General features: G+C 46.2%; 1 protein-coding gene across 1 annotated transcript; it reads right to left on the bottom strand.

Moving 5' to 3' along the window:
• Positions 1-368: 368 nt before the first annotated feature.
• On the bottom strand, positions 369-15,089 carry zhx3b (zinc fingers and homeoboxes 3b). Its single transcript, XM_054609965.1, is given in 9 exon segments — positions 369-1,476; positions 2,670-3,084; positions 4,280-4,329; positions 4,332-5,004; positions 5,742-6,244; positions 6,247-7,249; positions 7,342-7,446; positions 7,905-8,812; positions 14,654-15,089. Coding segments are annotated over 8 exon segments (3,504 nt in total). The 5' UTR covers positions 8,649-8,812; positions 14,654-15,089; the 3' UTR covers positions 369-1,465.
• Between the last annotated feature and the right edge of the window lie 468 nt (positions 15,090-15,557).

Raw genomic sequence — 15,557 nt, 5'->3', positions numbered from 1 at the left:
AGCGCCGACACGATTCCAAGAAGAAAACAAATCCGCAGCTATTTAAGTGCAAAAACGTTCCTTTGATGCATTTTATTTGTGAGAATTTGATGTTTTTTTATTTTCTAAAGATGTCACCTTGAGCTCTCGGAAAAAGTTTCTATATTCTGATAGTCTGGATGCATTTGTGCCGTTTATTAGGACAGGAAGTGAAGTGCAACATACTGTTCAAACCCTTTTTTCTGATATTTCACAGGCTGAACTATTAATCAGGAATATAATCTTAATGACTGATAATTGCAACCTTAACCAAGAAGCGTTTTGTTCAAAGTTCAAACATTCTCATAATTGTCGGACATGAAGAAGACTCCTGAAGCCACACGTTTATTACATTCTGTTTTTATTCTGCAAATAACATCTGTAAAAATTATACATCGAGCCTAAGTGTGGAACTCTGGTGAAAGTTCACAGTTCTTCTACAGTCAAAAATGTATTTCATAGGAAAAGTTCCGTAAAAACAAAACGCACGTACACGTCAGTGACGCAAAGAAGCACTTTGATGCTACAAACACACAACCAGGTTCCATGTAGTCTACTATAGTGTGTCGCCGTTTCTTCTTCTTCTTTTTTTTGTCTTTTAAACACAACAGGGTGCTTGCCCTCTTTGGATGACAGGATTCCAGACGTTTATCCCCCCCGAAACGTATTTAACCAAAATATATACAGATAAGAAATGAAAAAGTGAGTAGAAAGAGAATCGGATGAACGTGAGTGCTGCGTTTTCAGCCGAGCACGTTTGTAAAGTAAGCTGCAAGCATGAAGTCAAAGTGTTTGAGTGCACGTTGGTGGTGGGAGGGAAAAAAAGGGAGTACGAAGATGGCACAAGAAGAGTCGTTTGATTTACTTTAAGGCCTTTAAAGGCAAGCACCCTGAAGAAAAGTGCTGTGCAGTTTTATTTTTTCAGTACCCCAAAAAAACAAAAAACTGTCGACGCCCCGTCGGTCTTCATCGAGGGTTGATTTATCGCAACATTCCCAAAAAGAAAAAACATCTCCCTTTTTTCCCCCACTCCTCCTCCTCTTCCTCCTTCCTCTCTCTCCCGTCACGGCGGAACAAACGCAGCAGAAGAAATGGTGTCACCCTCTCTCTCCCTCCCTCCCTCCCTCCCTCCAGCTCCTCAGCCTCCACTGGAACTTCCTTCTGAGGGGGAAAATGGCGGCTAGGAGGACGCTGGAGAAGGGGTGGAGGGATTGGGTGTGTAAGGAAGGGAGGGGGAGACTAGTGGCTTTAGTGTCCATCTCACGTAGTGGGGGGGAGGTCATGCCTACCTCTAGGGGTGAGAGGGAGAGAGGGAGATGGGTGAGGATGGTTTCAAGGTCCGTTTCCGTCCAGTGATCCGGTTACAACCACATCTGCCGTCTTTTTTTCCTCAAAACCCCAGACACTGAAGAGTCTTCTTCCTCGGACAAAAACAAAAAAGGCCTCTTCAGTCGCTTCCTGCAGAGAATAAAAAAAAACAAATAAATAACAGCATCGCCCTGACAACAAGCTCCAGAGAACAAGTACGGATCTCTACTGGTGGCAGATACATTACTCATAATTATGGTCATTGTGTGTTTTCGTGTTTCCACCCGAGAGACGATTATGATTCATCTCCATCCAACAACCGGTTCTTCACCGTCGAAAGCAAAAACATGATTCATTCTGAACGATTCAGCCTGAAACTAACTCATTATTCATTTGATTTTATTTTAATAAGAGGCTCAGCTGATTGATCGATTAGTTGATGCAAAGAAAAATTAAATAAAACAACCATTCTGATGATCTATTAATTGTTTTAGTAATTTCCAGGTGTATAGTTTTAGTTCCAGTTTCTTAAATGTGGAGATTTGCTGCTTTTCTTTGACGTATATGACAGTTCATTAAATATCTTATATTTATTGGAATTTGAGACTTGATATAGTATTTGATTTTGGATTTTGTTTTATGGCATAAAGTCACTTTTCCTCATTTTAAATGCTGCCTTACAGTTTAATGAAGTTATTTTTTTTAACTTAGACCCACTGAGTCATTATTTTGCTATTATTTCAAATATGACAATATTCTGAACTTAACATTTTATTCTGATTTTAATATTCATATTTATTAGTCATATTGTCATTTTTTTGGAATAAGACAATCTCATTGTGTTCATATTTTGTAAAGCACCCAACCATATTCAGGTATTTGGTCAAAAATATTGTGGTTTATGACCGGAATCAGTCTTTTATGTATGAAAAAAAAAATAAGGCTAGACTTGAACACTGCTTTCCTAACTTTTTGAAACAAAATGTAACAAATAAATTAACAGAAATGAATTGCTTTTATTATTAAAATAATAAATAGTGCATCAGCAATTTGGTAAAAAAGAAATCTAGCAAGTTTAAACCTTTTTAATGCAGCAACAAACTGGTTAAAAGCTACAAAGGAATAAAATTCCAGTCTTTAATGTATTTATATTAGTATATAAAAATACTGAATTATATAAATCAGAACGACATCGGAGCATCCCCTATTTTTTGTGAATAGATTAATTGAGAAAATAATCAGCTAATAAATCAATAATAGAAATAACTTTTGGATACAATGTGTTATAAATTGCGTATTTGTATTTATTAATGTTTACATCAAACCAAAGACATGAAGTCTACCTTCAGTGGGATTCACAGTCTTGTCAGTGTCGTCGGCCTCCTCAGCTTCTGTTACGACGCCGCACACCTTCTCCTTCACCTTCACCTCCTCCTTCACCTCCTCCTTCACCTCCTCCTTCGCGTTCTCCTTTGTGTTCTCCTTCACCTCCTCCTTTGTGTTCTCCTTCACGTTCTCCTTTGTGTTCTCCTTCACGTTCTCCTTTACGTTCTCCTTGACGTTCTCCTTCGTGTTCTCCACCTGCTCCTCCGTCCCTCCTGCTGCACTTTGTGGCTCAGTTCCTGCGTCCGTTGGTCTCGGTTCTGTCTCTGGAGCAGCAGCAGCAGTTTGTTCCGGTCGGGGCAGAGACGCCTTGGTGGAGAACCAATGTCGAACCAAGTCGGCTGTTAAACCGCAGCTCTGAGCCAAATCCTGCAACTGTAACGAAAGAACAAATCTGTGTTTCTGTTTTCTGTAATCACGTTCCATTACGATCACAACATTTAAAAAAGATCCATGTGATTACAAGTCAAAAATACTAAAAACAAAGACTGTAATGAATTAAACTACAAAGTTTTAAATATAAAAGTTGTGGCATGCTTTTTGCAAAAAGTTGACTTTTGCAAACTCGTCTCTCCTCTTTCCATTAACAAGTTTTTACACCTGTTTTTAGAACCGTATCTTATCTGTTTAAATGTTCATTTGGCCCCAAAATTAATATTTTGTCCACCTTACTTAACATTGTTCAAACAGAACGAAAGCTTATAATATTTATAATGCAAAACAACACCATAAACTACAGTCTAAAAATTGACCAACTCAAATCACAACTGCTGTAGTCGGATTGCAAAACACACGTCTCTGTTTTTCTGCCACTGATGAAAAAAAGTACCCAGACCCTTGACTTGAAGTAGAAATAGTTTACCATATTGTATAAATACTCAGCTACTAATAAAAAGCTGTCAATTAAAAAACTACTAGTGTAAAAGTACTTAAGTATTACCAGGAAAATGTACTTATAGTATCAGATATAAATATATATTAGTGCTACAATTGCAAAATCAGAGAATGTGAAAATGCAAATCTTTGCTTTAAAATTAAAGATTTCATTTCAAATTAATTTTTAAGTCACTCTCAACACCATAAAGCAAATTATTTACCAGTTTTGGTTGCTATTTCTTGCAGAGTTTTATTTATATTAAACCAAATCAGTTGGTTTAATATAAATACAATTCGCAACCAAAACTGGTAAATAATTTGCTTTAAATTGTAGAAAAGAAATACTTTATGAAAATCAATGTGTTATCTGAGCTGAATTATGCTGGTACACAATTCTATGCAATGAGGAAGTGAAAGTCGATGTGATTTGCATTTAAGTTCATCAACTGGTTTTGAAGAAAAAAGCGTTTCTGTCAAAGTCTTCCTGGAATATGAGTCAGAATATTATCAGACTGAAAAAAAAAAATTTAAATATATATAAATATATTTTTGTATTATTATATTTTATATATTTTATATAATAATATAATATTTTTATTTATTTATATTATAATCGCAGGAAAGATTCATAATCTGCTTCTCAGGGTTTCGATGTTCAGTAAAGTAAATAAAGACTTCATGTCGTGGTCGATACCTGCGACTCCGCCAGGCCTCCGTGGGCGTCGTAGTGGTCCTGGAGAACCCCGTGTTCCCCTTCTGCAGGTCCTCCTCCAGCGCCGCCGTCTGGTACGCCTCCAGCCACTTCAGCTGCCCGTTCTTCTGCACGTAGCGACAGTCCCCGAACCAGCGCACCACCTCGGGCCGGGCCAGTCCGGTGGCGGCGATCATGTCGTCGTACTGGGCGGCGCTGGGCCACTGCGTTCGGGCGTAGACCTGTTTGAGCGTCTGCAGCTGCTCCGCCGTCTTCTTCCCCCGGACGGCCGCGGTGGGTTTCGGGGAGTGGGACGGTCTGGGCGTTGGGGTGGAGGTGGAGGAGTGGGGCGGTTTAGGGGTGGAGGACGGGGAGGATGTTGGCGTGCCGCCGGACTGGAGCAGGCCCTCCGAGACCTCGCCATCCGCCTTCCCGTTGGCCTCCGTCACCTTGAGCATCTTCAGGTTGATCTTTATGGGGTTGACCTTCAGTTCCCCTGAACCGTCCTCCTTCTGCTTCTCCTCCCCGTCGACCTCCGGCTCCTCCACCTCCGCTCTCATCGCCCGCTCCGCCTCCTCCCTCTTTTTCTCGGCGGCCACTCTCTTCCTCCGGTCGGCGAACCAGCCGTGGATCTCCCTTCTGGTCATCTTGGTCTCCGATCGCAGTCGGTCCACTTCCTCTCCGGCTGGGTCCGGGTCCTGGACAAAACTGGCCTCTAGTGCCTTGAGCTGGACGCAAAGACAGGAAGGACAAGGTCAACAACTTAAGTCAACTATCGTCAATCAAAAAGGCCCAAACCTTCACTGATTCCTGATTCTCCAATGTGGTGATTTGCTGCCTTTTCTTTGAAAAGACTTTGGAGGATGAAGATTTAACAGTAAAAAATGTTTTTCTTCTAAAGATCAAAATCAACACGGCAGAACCAAACCATTGTATTTTCTATTCCAACTCCACTGGACTGTCAGTGATGCTAGTAGCGGCTAATTTAGCCTAACCTCACAAAATCAATGCTAAATAAGTCAACAATAGATTTTTTAATTATTCTTTTAAGTCAATTATTATTAATTATCAAAAAAGTCCAAAATTCACTGATTCCTGATTCTCCAATGTGGTGATTTGCTGCCTTTTCTTTTAAAAGGCTTTTGAGGATGAAGATTACACAGTAATTATTATTTTTATTTTTTAAGTAAAATGTTTTTTTAAGATCAAAATCAATACAGTAGAAACAAAGACATCATATATATATAATCATATATTTCTGATTCCAAATCGACAGGACTGTGTGATGCTAGTTTTTATCCATTTTCAAATGACTTTAACAAAGTGATGATTTGCTGCTTTTTCCTTCAGGAGACAAGATTTAACAGCTAATTGATTAAAAAAAAACCAAAAAAGAAAAAACCCATTAGTCAGTTCCCGCCCTTGAACTTAGTGATCACGTGGAAAACGGCGGCTCATCACACACCTGATGCGGTTCTCTCTCCTTGTAGCGGATCGCTGTGAAATCCGGAGAAGGGGGTCGGGGGAGTCTGCGGGAGGGCGTGGTGGGAGAGGTGGGAGTCTGTGACGACGTCGGGCTCAGCGGCGCCGAGCCATGCTGCGGCGTCTTCGCACCCGAGTTGCCGCCACTCTCGGACAGGTCGACGGCGTTGGCGCTGCCCCCCGACCCGCCGCCTGCTCCCGTTGCTCCAGACTTCCCCTGCCCGCCTGTGCTGGAGCGCACGCCTTTGAGGTTGCGGAAGTGGTAGCGGCGGTCGCTGAACCACTTGCGGACCTCCCGCACCGTGAGCCCCGTCATCGCGATGAGGCGGTCCACCTCCTCCTGGTCCGGGAACTGGCTGACCAGGAAGCTGTCCTTCAGCGCGTTGAGCTGCTCCTGAGACTTCTTGCCCTTGTAGAAGCTCGGGTCCAGGAACGCGGTGACGGGCGTCTGAGAGCCGGACGTACCGCTCGGAGGCGCCGCGGGGAAGCGGGAGAAGACTTGGAGGCCGGGGAGGACGCCTCGTCCGTTTTGCCGGCGGGGGAGTCGCCGGTGTCGGGCTCCACGTCCTCTGAACTGGTTGTGCTCTTCTTGTGGTCGTTATTCCTCTTCTGACCGTCGCCGACCGTTTTACTCGATTTACCGTCCGCAGTGTTTTTACTCTCCGCCGCCCCTTTGTTGTCGCTCTTCACGACGCTACTGGTGCTGTTTGCTCTCCTGACATCACTGTTCTTAGCAGTGACGTTGCTATTGCTCTTGTTGTTGCAGTCTGCGTTGCCGCCGCCGTGCTTCCCGTTGCTGACCTTGGCGTTGCACGGATTGGCGCTCCCTAGACTGAGGTTGATGACGCTCGCGTGGCTGCTCGTAATGATGGAGCCTTGTCTCCCGCTGCGACTGCCGCTGTTACTGATGACGTGACTCCCGGTGCTGCTGCCGCTGCCCACCGTCCCTACAACCATGCCGACGCCTCTGTCCGCCACCAGCGCCGCGGCCGGTCGGGCCTGCATCGTGGGGCGGGCCGCCGCCTGGGGCTTCGGCGTGACGGCCAGAGCCACGGGGGCGCTGCTGACCTGGATCCCGTTCGCCATCATGGGCTGCGTGACGATCACCCCTCCCTGGCTGACTAGGGAGCCCTGTAGGATGTGAGGGATCCCGGCGGCCCCCAGCGAGGCGGGTAGAACCGTGATCGTGTGCTGGGCCGTGTGGTGACCATGGTTCTGGCTCTGGTGGCTCGAGGGTCCCGTCTGGATGATGGTGTTGAACATCTTCCTCCTGGCCTCCTCGATCTCCTCGGGGGACCAGCTGATGCCTTGCTTGAGTCTCTGGGCCGTGAACCAGATCTTGATCTGCTCCTCGGGGAACTTGGTGACCACGGTCAGGTAGCAGAGCTCCGCCTTGGTCGGGTACGGGAACTTACTGAAGGAGGTCTTCAAGAAGGAAGAGGAGTCCATGGAGGCACTGTAGGTAGGGATGCTGCTTAGAGGAATCATCACCTGGGAGGAGAAAGTGTGGAGATTAATACTTTATTTCATCTTTGATTCAGTTAAAAAACACTTGGACACCAAAAATAAATCAAATCAATTACCTTGGGGAGATTTTTGGAGGTTGAATACGAAGTGGAGGAGATATTTGAGGAGACTGTGATCGGTGTAGATTGATGAATGCTTCTGCTTTGAACCACAGAGACCACCTGAAGGAAACAGATTTAAAGGAATCACAATAACATCATTAATGTATTACAAGACCCACAAAACCACAGCGTTTTTTAGACGAGCAGAAAAGGGAAATATTCTCATCTTTTTCCACTTCCTTCCTGTTTTGATGCCGTTGGATGTGGTAGGATCCTGCGACGGTTGTGCACCACAACAGTGCTTCTTAAAAAAAAAAATCTAAAAAGGTCTTCATTTGAGTAAATATTTTGCAGCCAAATCAAATAGTTTACAGGATATTCTGTGTTTCCTTGACTGACTTCTTTCCTTACAGGGCTTATGTAAAGGCAATAAAGAAGTCCATGAATATGAGATATGAGTTTACAGTTAATTAAGTGTCCTCCTTCACATAGTGGAAGTTACACCCGTTGTCTTCTTGATTCCTCACAGTTTGTTTTCTTTGTACACAAACTACGAGACCCGATGAGCGCCCTCCTACCTGTGTGATGGGAGTCTTGAGCATCGGTAACGCTCCGGAGCCGTTGACTATCTGGATCGCCGAGGGCAGAGTGACCTTGGTTGCTCCGTTGTGGACGATCGTGGGAACGTGGGTGACCGTCACCGCCGGCGCCTCTTTCCTCTCAGTCTCTCTGGACGCAGATATAGAGTGGTGGTCCGCCGCCGGCTCGTCTGAGACCGGGTGAGACACCACGATCCGCTTAGACTCCGACTTGCCCTTCAGCATCCTCATGATGGGGGTTTTGGTGATGGAGATCTCGCTGTCCTTCCCCGTCTCTCCGCCCGCCAGCAGACTCTGCTCCACCACCGCTCTCCTGTCCCGCCTCCTCAGCTGCAGGGTCGTGGTCAACGTGCTGGGGTGAACCCGGGCGTTGTGCAGCGCCAGCCCCTCGAACTTGGGCGCGGAAACCCCGCAGCTCAGGCAAAAGAAGCCGGGGTCCGCGCGGAAGTCCGGGTGCCCCGAGTACACGTGGTCCAAGAACAAGTTAAGGTCGTGGGTTTCAAAGTTACAAGGCTTGCAGGTGTAAATGCCGCCGCCGTCTTTGACCGCGTCACCCGCCTCGAGTTTGGAGGACTCTCCAGAGTCCAGCGGGCTTTGCCTTCCCGCTCCGGAGATCCTGGATTGACGGGGGAGACCCGGTGAGTCCCGCTCGACCTCCTCTACTGGCCGTATGATCTTGCTGGGGATCATACAAGGAGTCGTGGACTTCCTCTTGCTGGCCATGGTGGGACCGCAGGGTGTGGGAGAGGGTTTGGTGGAATGACTGGGAACGAGGTGCGGGTGGGAGTGAGGGTCGTTTGTGGCCGACTATAGACCAGACGTGGGGGGAGGAGGAGGAGGACGGCGAGACATGTCCGAAGGTCCACTTGTAGTTCTCGCCTCAGAACCTGGAAAGAAGAGAATAAGATGTTTTAGTTTCAGGTCAAGTGAGGTAAGACGAGGAGAAGAAATAGGATGGGAGGTCTTACGCCAGTTTCCACAGGTGATGATAATAAGACCTTTGAAAAGATCCAGGTGAAGCCTTTCATTTAGATCTTTAATCTCAGTCTTGTCCCATGAACCCTCAATGCTCTCTCGTTTATGAGGGTGCATTCAAACAAGCTCAGTCTGCTTCCTCACTGAAGGTTTTTTTGGGAGAGCTCCTGTCCTGCCCCCGTCGTTCCCCTCCCCCACACGACTCTGCCTCACTTCCCCTCGTTCAGACACGCCCCCACTGAGAGAGAGAGAGAGAGAGAGAGAGAGAGAGAGAGAGAGAGAGAGAGAGAGAGAGAGAGAGAGAGAGAGAGAGAGAGAGAGAGAGAGAGAGAGAGAGAGAGAGCACATTCTGTATTTTCTGTTTTTAAATCCAGCGCCTCTGTTGCTTCGCTGAACACCTTTTTAGAAAGATGGCCACATAAATACTGGTTTGTGAATCTGTTGCTTTAAGATACAGAGTCTAGTTGTGCGACTGGTTGCTTCAACAGATGGAGAGAAATAACGGCGGCCAAAACACACACAGACCTGCATGAGAATGTGAATGTTACACTTCTCACCCCTAGTTTCTTTTGTGTCCACACAAAATGGCGAAGCTTCCTGTGGAGGATCCCCCCCCTCCCCCGTCTCTCACAGAGAGGTGGTGATGCAGTATTGGAGGACCGCTCCAGGGCAATTACTCTCCCCAATCACTCGCCACCGACATGACACCTCACGCACAGAGCAGAAACAAAAAGTTCAACCGGCTCAGAGAAGTTCAACAGGAAAACCCTAAAAAAAAAAAAGAAACTCTCAGAGTCCAGGCCTCCTCATGCAAAGACACGTCACTAAAACAAGTAAATCTAACAAAATGCATCCATTCTGGTAGGTAGATCTCAAATAATCTTGCCCTTCCAGTGCATAAACTTGCTGCATGATGCTGCAGCAACATCATGTGACCAGATTTTCTCAAAAGTCATCACACAACAAACCAAATTCTTAGAAATCAGGGTTGCGAATCTTCTTCAACGACATCTCTGGCTGTCGCTGGACTACAAGAACCTCGCCCCAATCATTTTACTCGGCCTGAATCTGAGGATTGGACGGCTACCTGCCTGTTTACCTGCTTGTATTCTGCCCGTAAGCTGCCATCTTAACAGCTGTGAGTACAGCAGCCATGATGGTTGTTTACTTCCATAATGATATTCTTTACGGGGGGAGTGGCTTTGGAGGGAGGCCTAAAGGCTGACCGTGTTGATAACTGGGAGACTTTCTTGCTAAATTTAGCAACTTTTGGAGCCAATGCTGCTACGCTACTTTCATTGGACTTTTTCATTCCACTCTTTGAAGTAAAGTTTACTCTGCATAGATCTCCTCTATCAGTTTGATCCCTTTGATGCTTCCTGTACTTTAGTTTAGATCAGTCCAGGTGGATGCATGTTGGATTCTTTTTTGTAAATCTAGCAAACCTTTGAATGTTCTCTCTCTCCCTCTCTCTCTCTCTCTCTCGTCGCTTTGCAACATATGAAAAGGTCACGCTCCGTTAGTCCCGAAACCCGGTCAGCCCTCACAGGACCGGGTGTGACGGATGCCCTTTCACACACTAACCGGAGGAGCGTACACAGAGTTCCTCCAGACTCTCTACGCGTCTCGCTAACTTTTCTGGATGGTTTGAAATCAAACACGTTGAATAATCAACCGACGGGGAGGCGCTTCATTCAAGCTCGTGATGAACTTCGCTGTTGTATCTTTCTGTTGTGGATCTGAGTGTGAGGGGTTAACAGGCAGATGAGGTTTGCTACTGTGGAGGGAACGTGATGCCCCTTACCCGCCCCCCCCATAGCTCGGGCTGTTGTGCACCCCTCCCACCATGCTGCCATTCAGTTCTGCATCGGGGGGCACCGCTCTGCCAAGGCAGGCCCGGTCACATGACTCGACACAAAGGCTTATGGGTGGCCAGTCTCAGCCATCTGTCACGTGGTTCTGTTGGGTGGGCAAGCGAGAGGGGAAGGCGAGGGAGGGAGAGAGAGAGAGAGAAAAAAACGGGAGAGGGTGGTGGGGGATGGGCAGGCCGGTTCGGGGGTGAGGAGGCGATGGGGGGGAGTAGGGGGTGTCGTGGAGGAATCACTGAGGTGTTTCAGTGAGGAATTTTTTTCCTCCAACCACCCCACCCTGCTAACCCCCGCTCCTCAACGCACCCCCCCCCCCCCACTCCCCCACTCTTCTTGCTCCAAACTACAATCACACAGTCCCTCCCTCCCTCCTCGCTGCACTGCAAAGCCTGGAATGTTCCAACCCGAGCTCTTCAGCCAGTGGACATAACCTGAAGTCCAGCTCCAGCGTCTGTATGTGCACACACACACACACACACGCACACACTTCAGTGTCTCGTGAACAAATATGAATCTGCAGCTGCACATACTGAAAGCCAGACAGCGCTGCCATGGCGACAAAGTTCACACCCACAGATGAAACAAACAAACAAACAAAAAAAAAAAAAAACACACAACTGTATGAACACATCTGCAGATTAAAGTTGGGCCCTAAACGAGGCCACATAGACCCACACAGGTGAGGACTTGAACGCGTCCCGTTGACCCGGTGTCAACAGCCCAGCCGCCCCAACGTCGACTGACCGTGTGGTCGATGGCGTCCGTTATATGCATGTGTGGGACATTTGCATGTGTGGGTTTCCTGTGTGATTGAGAGTGCAGAGAAGGGAGACGTGGTGGGGGGGGAGTGCAGTTATGTGTGTGTGTGTGTGTGTGTGTGTGTGTGTGTGTGTGTGTGTGTGTGTGTGTGTGTGTGTGTGTGTGTGTGTGTGTGTGTGGTTGCCTGCATGCCTTTGTGTGTGTGTGTGTTTGAGGCTTGTTTACTGAGGTGGTGAGGCTGCCATCTTTCCTGTGTGTGCGAGTCAGAGATCTCTCAGTGACACAGAGATGGTTTTTAATGTTTCCTCTTGGTTTAGATCTTCACCTCCTCAGAAGTCTGAGCACAGCGTGACCTCCTTTATCGCCCTCTGGGCTTTTAACCCCGGAGTGAACACCTTGGCCACGTAGCATAGCCGCACGCTAGCTCCACTGCCTCTCACCTACAGCCCAGAATACAGGTGTGATATATATAAGTGTGTGTGTGTGTGTGTGTGTGTGTGTGTGTGTGTGTGTGTGTGTAACAGAAGCTCTTCAAGTGCTGCTCCATTTTTTCTTGCACCCTCTCCCTCCCTCCCTCCCTTTCCTTCCCAGCAAGTTTGGCCCAGCGAGACAGGTCGGCAGCGCCACTGGTGTGTTACTGTCCCCATGGCAACCACCTCCTCCCCCCTCCCTCCCTTCTCTCTCTCCCACCAGCTCGCTCCTCTAATACACATGCGTGTGGGTAAACACACGCACACACATCTCAGATGCCACCCTGTCCTAGCGGGGGCTTGTTTTTTGTTCCATGCACCCTCTTTCCGAGTGGTATTTGAAGAGTCCTGGGACCTGATCCTATTTCAGTGCCTCCCCTCACGGCGGTGGTGGTGGTGTTGATGTCTCCTACCCCCCTCCCCCAAGGGTTAAGGTGTGGCCCCGCCGACAGGCACACGCCACGGGCCTGGAGCCGATGGCGTCTCCCTTCCTGTTCGACCCCCCACCAAAAAAAAAAAAAAAAAAAAAAAAAAAAAAAAAAAAAAAAAGGCCGGGTCTGGACATCTGCTGGAACTCGCTTACTCTGTGGCTCGTGTTTTTTTGGCGTGGAAACACAAAACAGTCTAGCAGAAGCGGTTTCTTCCAGAGAGGATCGAGGGACCGCCTCTGTACCTGAGAGATGATTATCAAGTCTGCACGAAAAACACCTTCGCCATCTTTAGAGTCTCTGCTCCAAAAATACACAACCCTTTGCTTTCTATCTCCTCTGTGCCAGAAGTAGAATCCATGTTTACTTCCACCCTAAACCTCCTCCTGTCAATCAACGCCACGGGTCTCGCTCACGCATCCACACCACTCTTGCACGTTTGAACTTCTTTCCATTACAATAAAAAAAAAAGGCCACAGTGAGGAATCCTACGAGTACCTATGGGTATTTCTTTTTCCCACCATTCTCTCCTGAGGAGGCCCCACTGTGGGCTGCTCCTCAGGGTTCAGGGAGCACTGGGATGGGATGGCTGCGTGGGTTTTTGCAGAACGGCTGCACTGCTGCTGTGTATAAAAAAAAAAAAGAAACTGGGTTGCAAGAAAGAAGGGGAGGGAGAGGGAGGGAAAAAGATGGCGGAGCACCATGCTCTTGTGCTGTCCAACCTAAAATGGCTGACATCACAGTTAACCAGCCAAGCAGAGCCAAGAGGCTGCTGCTGGGTGACCAGAACCTGGATCAGGTCTCTCTCTCTCTCTCTCTGTTATGGGGGATACGACTGTGAAAAAGGAGCTCCTGAGTAGCAGCTGACTTGAGATCTGGAAGTAAAATTGTCAATACAAGAGGTCAACACAGAGAGGAGACACAAACCCACTGATGATGACCGAAAGACTCACAAAGAACCGCTCACTTTTCACAGAAATGTCATAAGAAATGAAATGTAAAAAGCACTTTTTGACTGATTGATCCGTTCATTGAAAGCAGCTCAACCGGTCAGCTGCAAAACCTAGAGAAGTGAGGGTGAGAAAGGGAGGAGAAAAAAAGGGGGGGACTGTTGACAAGTTTCTATGGCATCCTAGAATATTAGAGAGTCCTCAAAGCAGTATGGAACCTTGCCCGTTGTGACAGTGAAGAGACACACTGCTGTCGGTGAGGAACGGTGACAAGTGGATTAACTTGTTTGTCTGTGCTTGGAACTCACGTGGACCTCAGACACACAAACTAGCTGTCTGGCTGGGAAAAGCTTTGCTCTAATCCCCCGGAGTCTCACACACACACACACACACACACAGAGACAGAGACAGAGACACACACACACACACACACACACACACACACACACACACACACACACACACACAGAATAACTAAAGTCAACAGCAATAACACATGGACTAGAGTGTTTTTTTGTTTACGTTAAAAGAGTTCCAACCTTGCTTTTTAACCAAAATCTGTGAGAACATTAATTTAATCCAACAAAAAATAAAAATTTAGAAAAACATCTACGTTATAATAAACACTATCTAATTGCATAACTATTTAACAGAGCAACTCTGACAAACATAATGAATCCTAACACATGGGGAGGGTTTCTAACTTGCACACACACTCTGCTGCAGAAACAATCTTGCAGAAAAACAAATTGCTTCTAATAATAAAAAACAACAACAACAACAACATTATTGATAACAAACATGTGTGTGTTAGTGGAGCAGCACAAACACACACATGTTTGTTATGTTTCTCTGCAAACATTTCCGAAAATGATGCGTGTTCATCTTCCGCTCAAGTTGCTCGCAGTGATCCTCTCCAACAACTTAATGTGCTTTTTAAAAACACTGCAACCAATTCAGAGCGGAGGAGCAGACGAGCCCCCAAGTCCTGCAGACATATACACACATATGCATGCATAAATATATATATATATATATATGCATGCATATATAGTGCATATAAACACTCTCTCTCTCTCTCTCTCCCACACACCTCCTCCTCCCCCCCTGTCGCCATTTTAACCAAAGCGACATGCAGCTGAGCCAAAGCGCAGCACAAAATAAATAAAAAAGGTTTTAAAAAAAAAAAAAAAAAAAAAAAAAAAAAAGGAAGCACAATGCAACTTTGTAGCGGTGACGCGTCAAGCTGCAACATTGTAGCGCCGCTCAGACACTCACCTCCTCCGGCTGATGCGCACAAAGTTACAATGATGCAGATCCACTGATGAGAACTTGGAGGTGTAAGGACCCCCACAGGACCTGCACCCACAGGACCACCTCCACCACAGGACCTCCTCCTCCACAGGACCTCCACACCTCCACCTCCACACGTGGCACTGGAGCACCCCCCTTTCTTTATTATGGTGGTGGTGATGGTGGTGATGGTTTATTCCCAGTGTCTCTCCAGGCTGGCCGAGGGGAGGAACGCACACGACGGACCGTGCAGAGGGGAAGAGACACACACACGTGATTGCAGACGTCAGTGACGTGAGAGAGGAGCTCCAGAGAGCAGAAGTGAGTCAGACATCCCTGCTCTGACTTTGACCCACTGGTGCATGGGGGGAGGGGAGGAGGGGATCGAACCCCCGGTCCCGGTTGCATGGGATGTTTCTGCAGCGACTCACACCTGTCCCCTCTCCCAGGTGACCTCTCCCTTAAAGAGATAGTGCAGCAACATTTACCTTTTTAGTGCATGATTATAATAATATATTTAAAATATCAATAGATAACTTAATAAAAAATATAAAAAATTATATATATATATATATATAAGATAATAATATATAAAATATCAATAAATATATATAAAAAATATAAAAAAGATAATAATATATATAAAAAAGATAATAATATATAAAAAAACAAATCAAATATATAAAAATAATGATATATATTATATATCCTTTAGTACATACTGTCCGTGCAAAGTACGTACAGTTGCATGCAGTATTTTTAAATAATATTTATATATATATATATATATAATATATATATATATATATATATATAATAATATATATAAAAAATAAATAATAGATAATAATAAAAACATAATATAATAATATATTTAAAATATCAATAA

The sequence above is a fragment of the Anoplopoma fimbria genome, chromosome 12, assembly GCF_027596085.1.
Source record: "Anoplopoma fimbria isolate UVic2021 breed Golden Eagle Sablefish chromosome 12, Afim_UVic_2022, whole genome shotgun sequence".
Taxonomy (NCBI): domain Eukaryota; kingdom Metazoa; phylum Chordata; class Actinopteri; order Perciformes; family Anoplopomatidae; genus Anoplopoma; species Anoplopoma fimbria.
The sequence above is the reverse complement of the archived record's forward strand: the minus strand, read 5'-3'. Positions and strand labels throughout refer to the sequence as shown.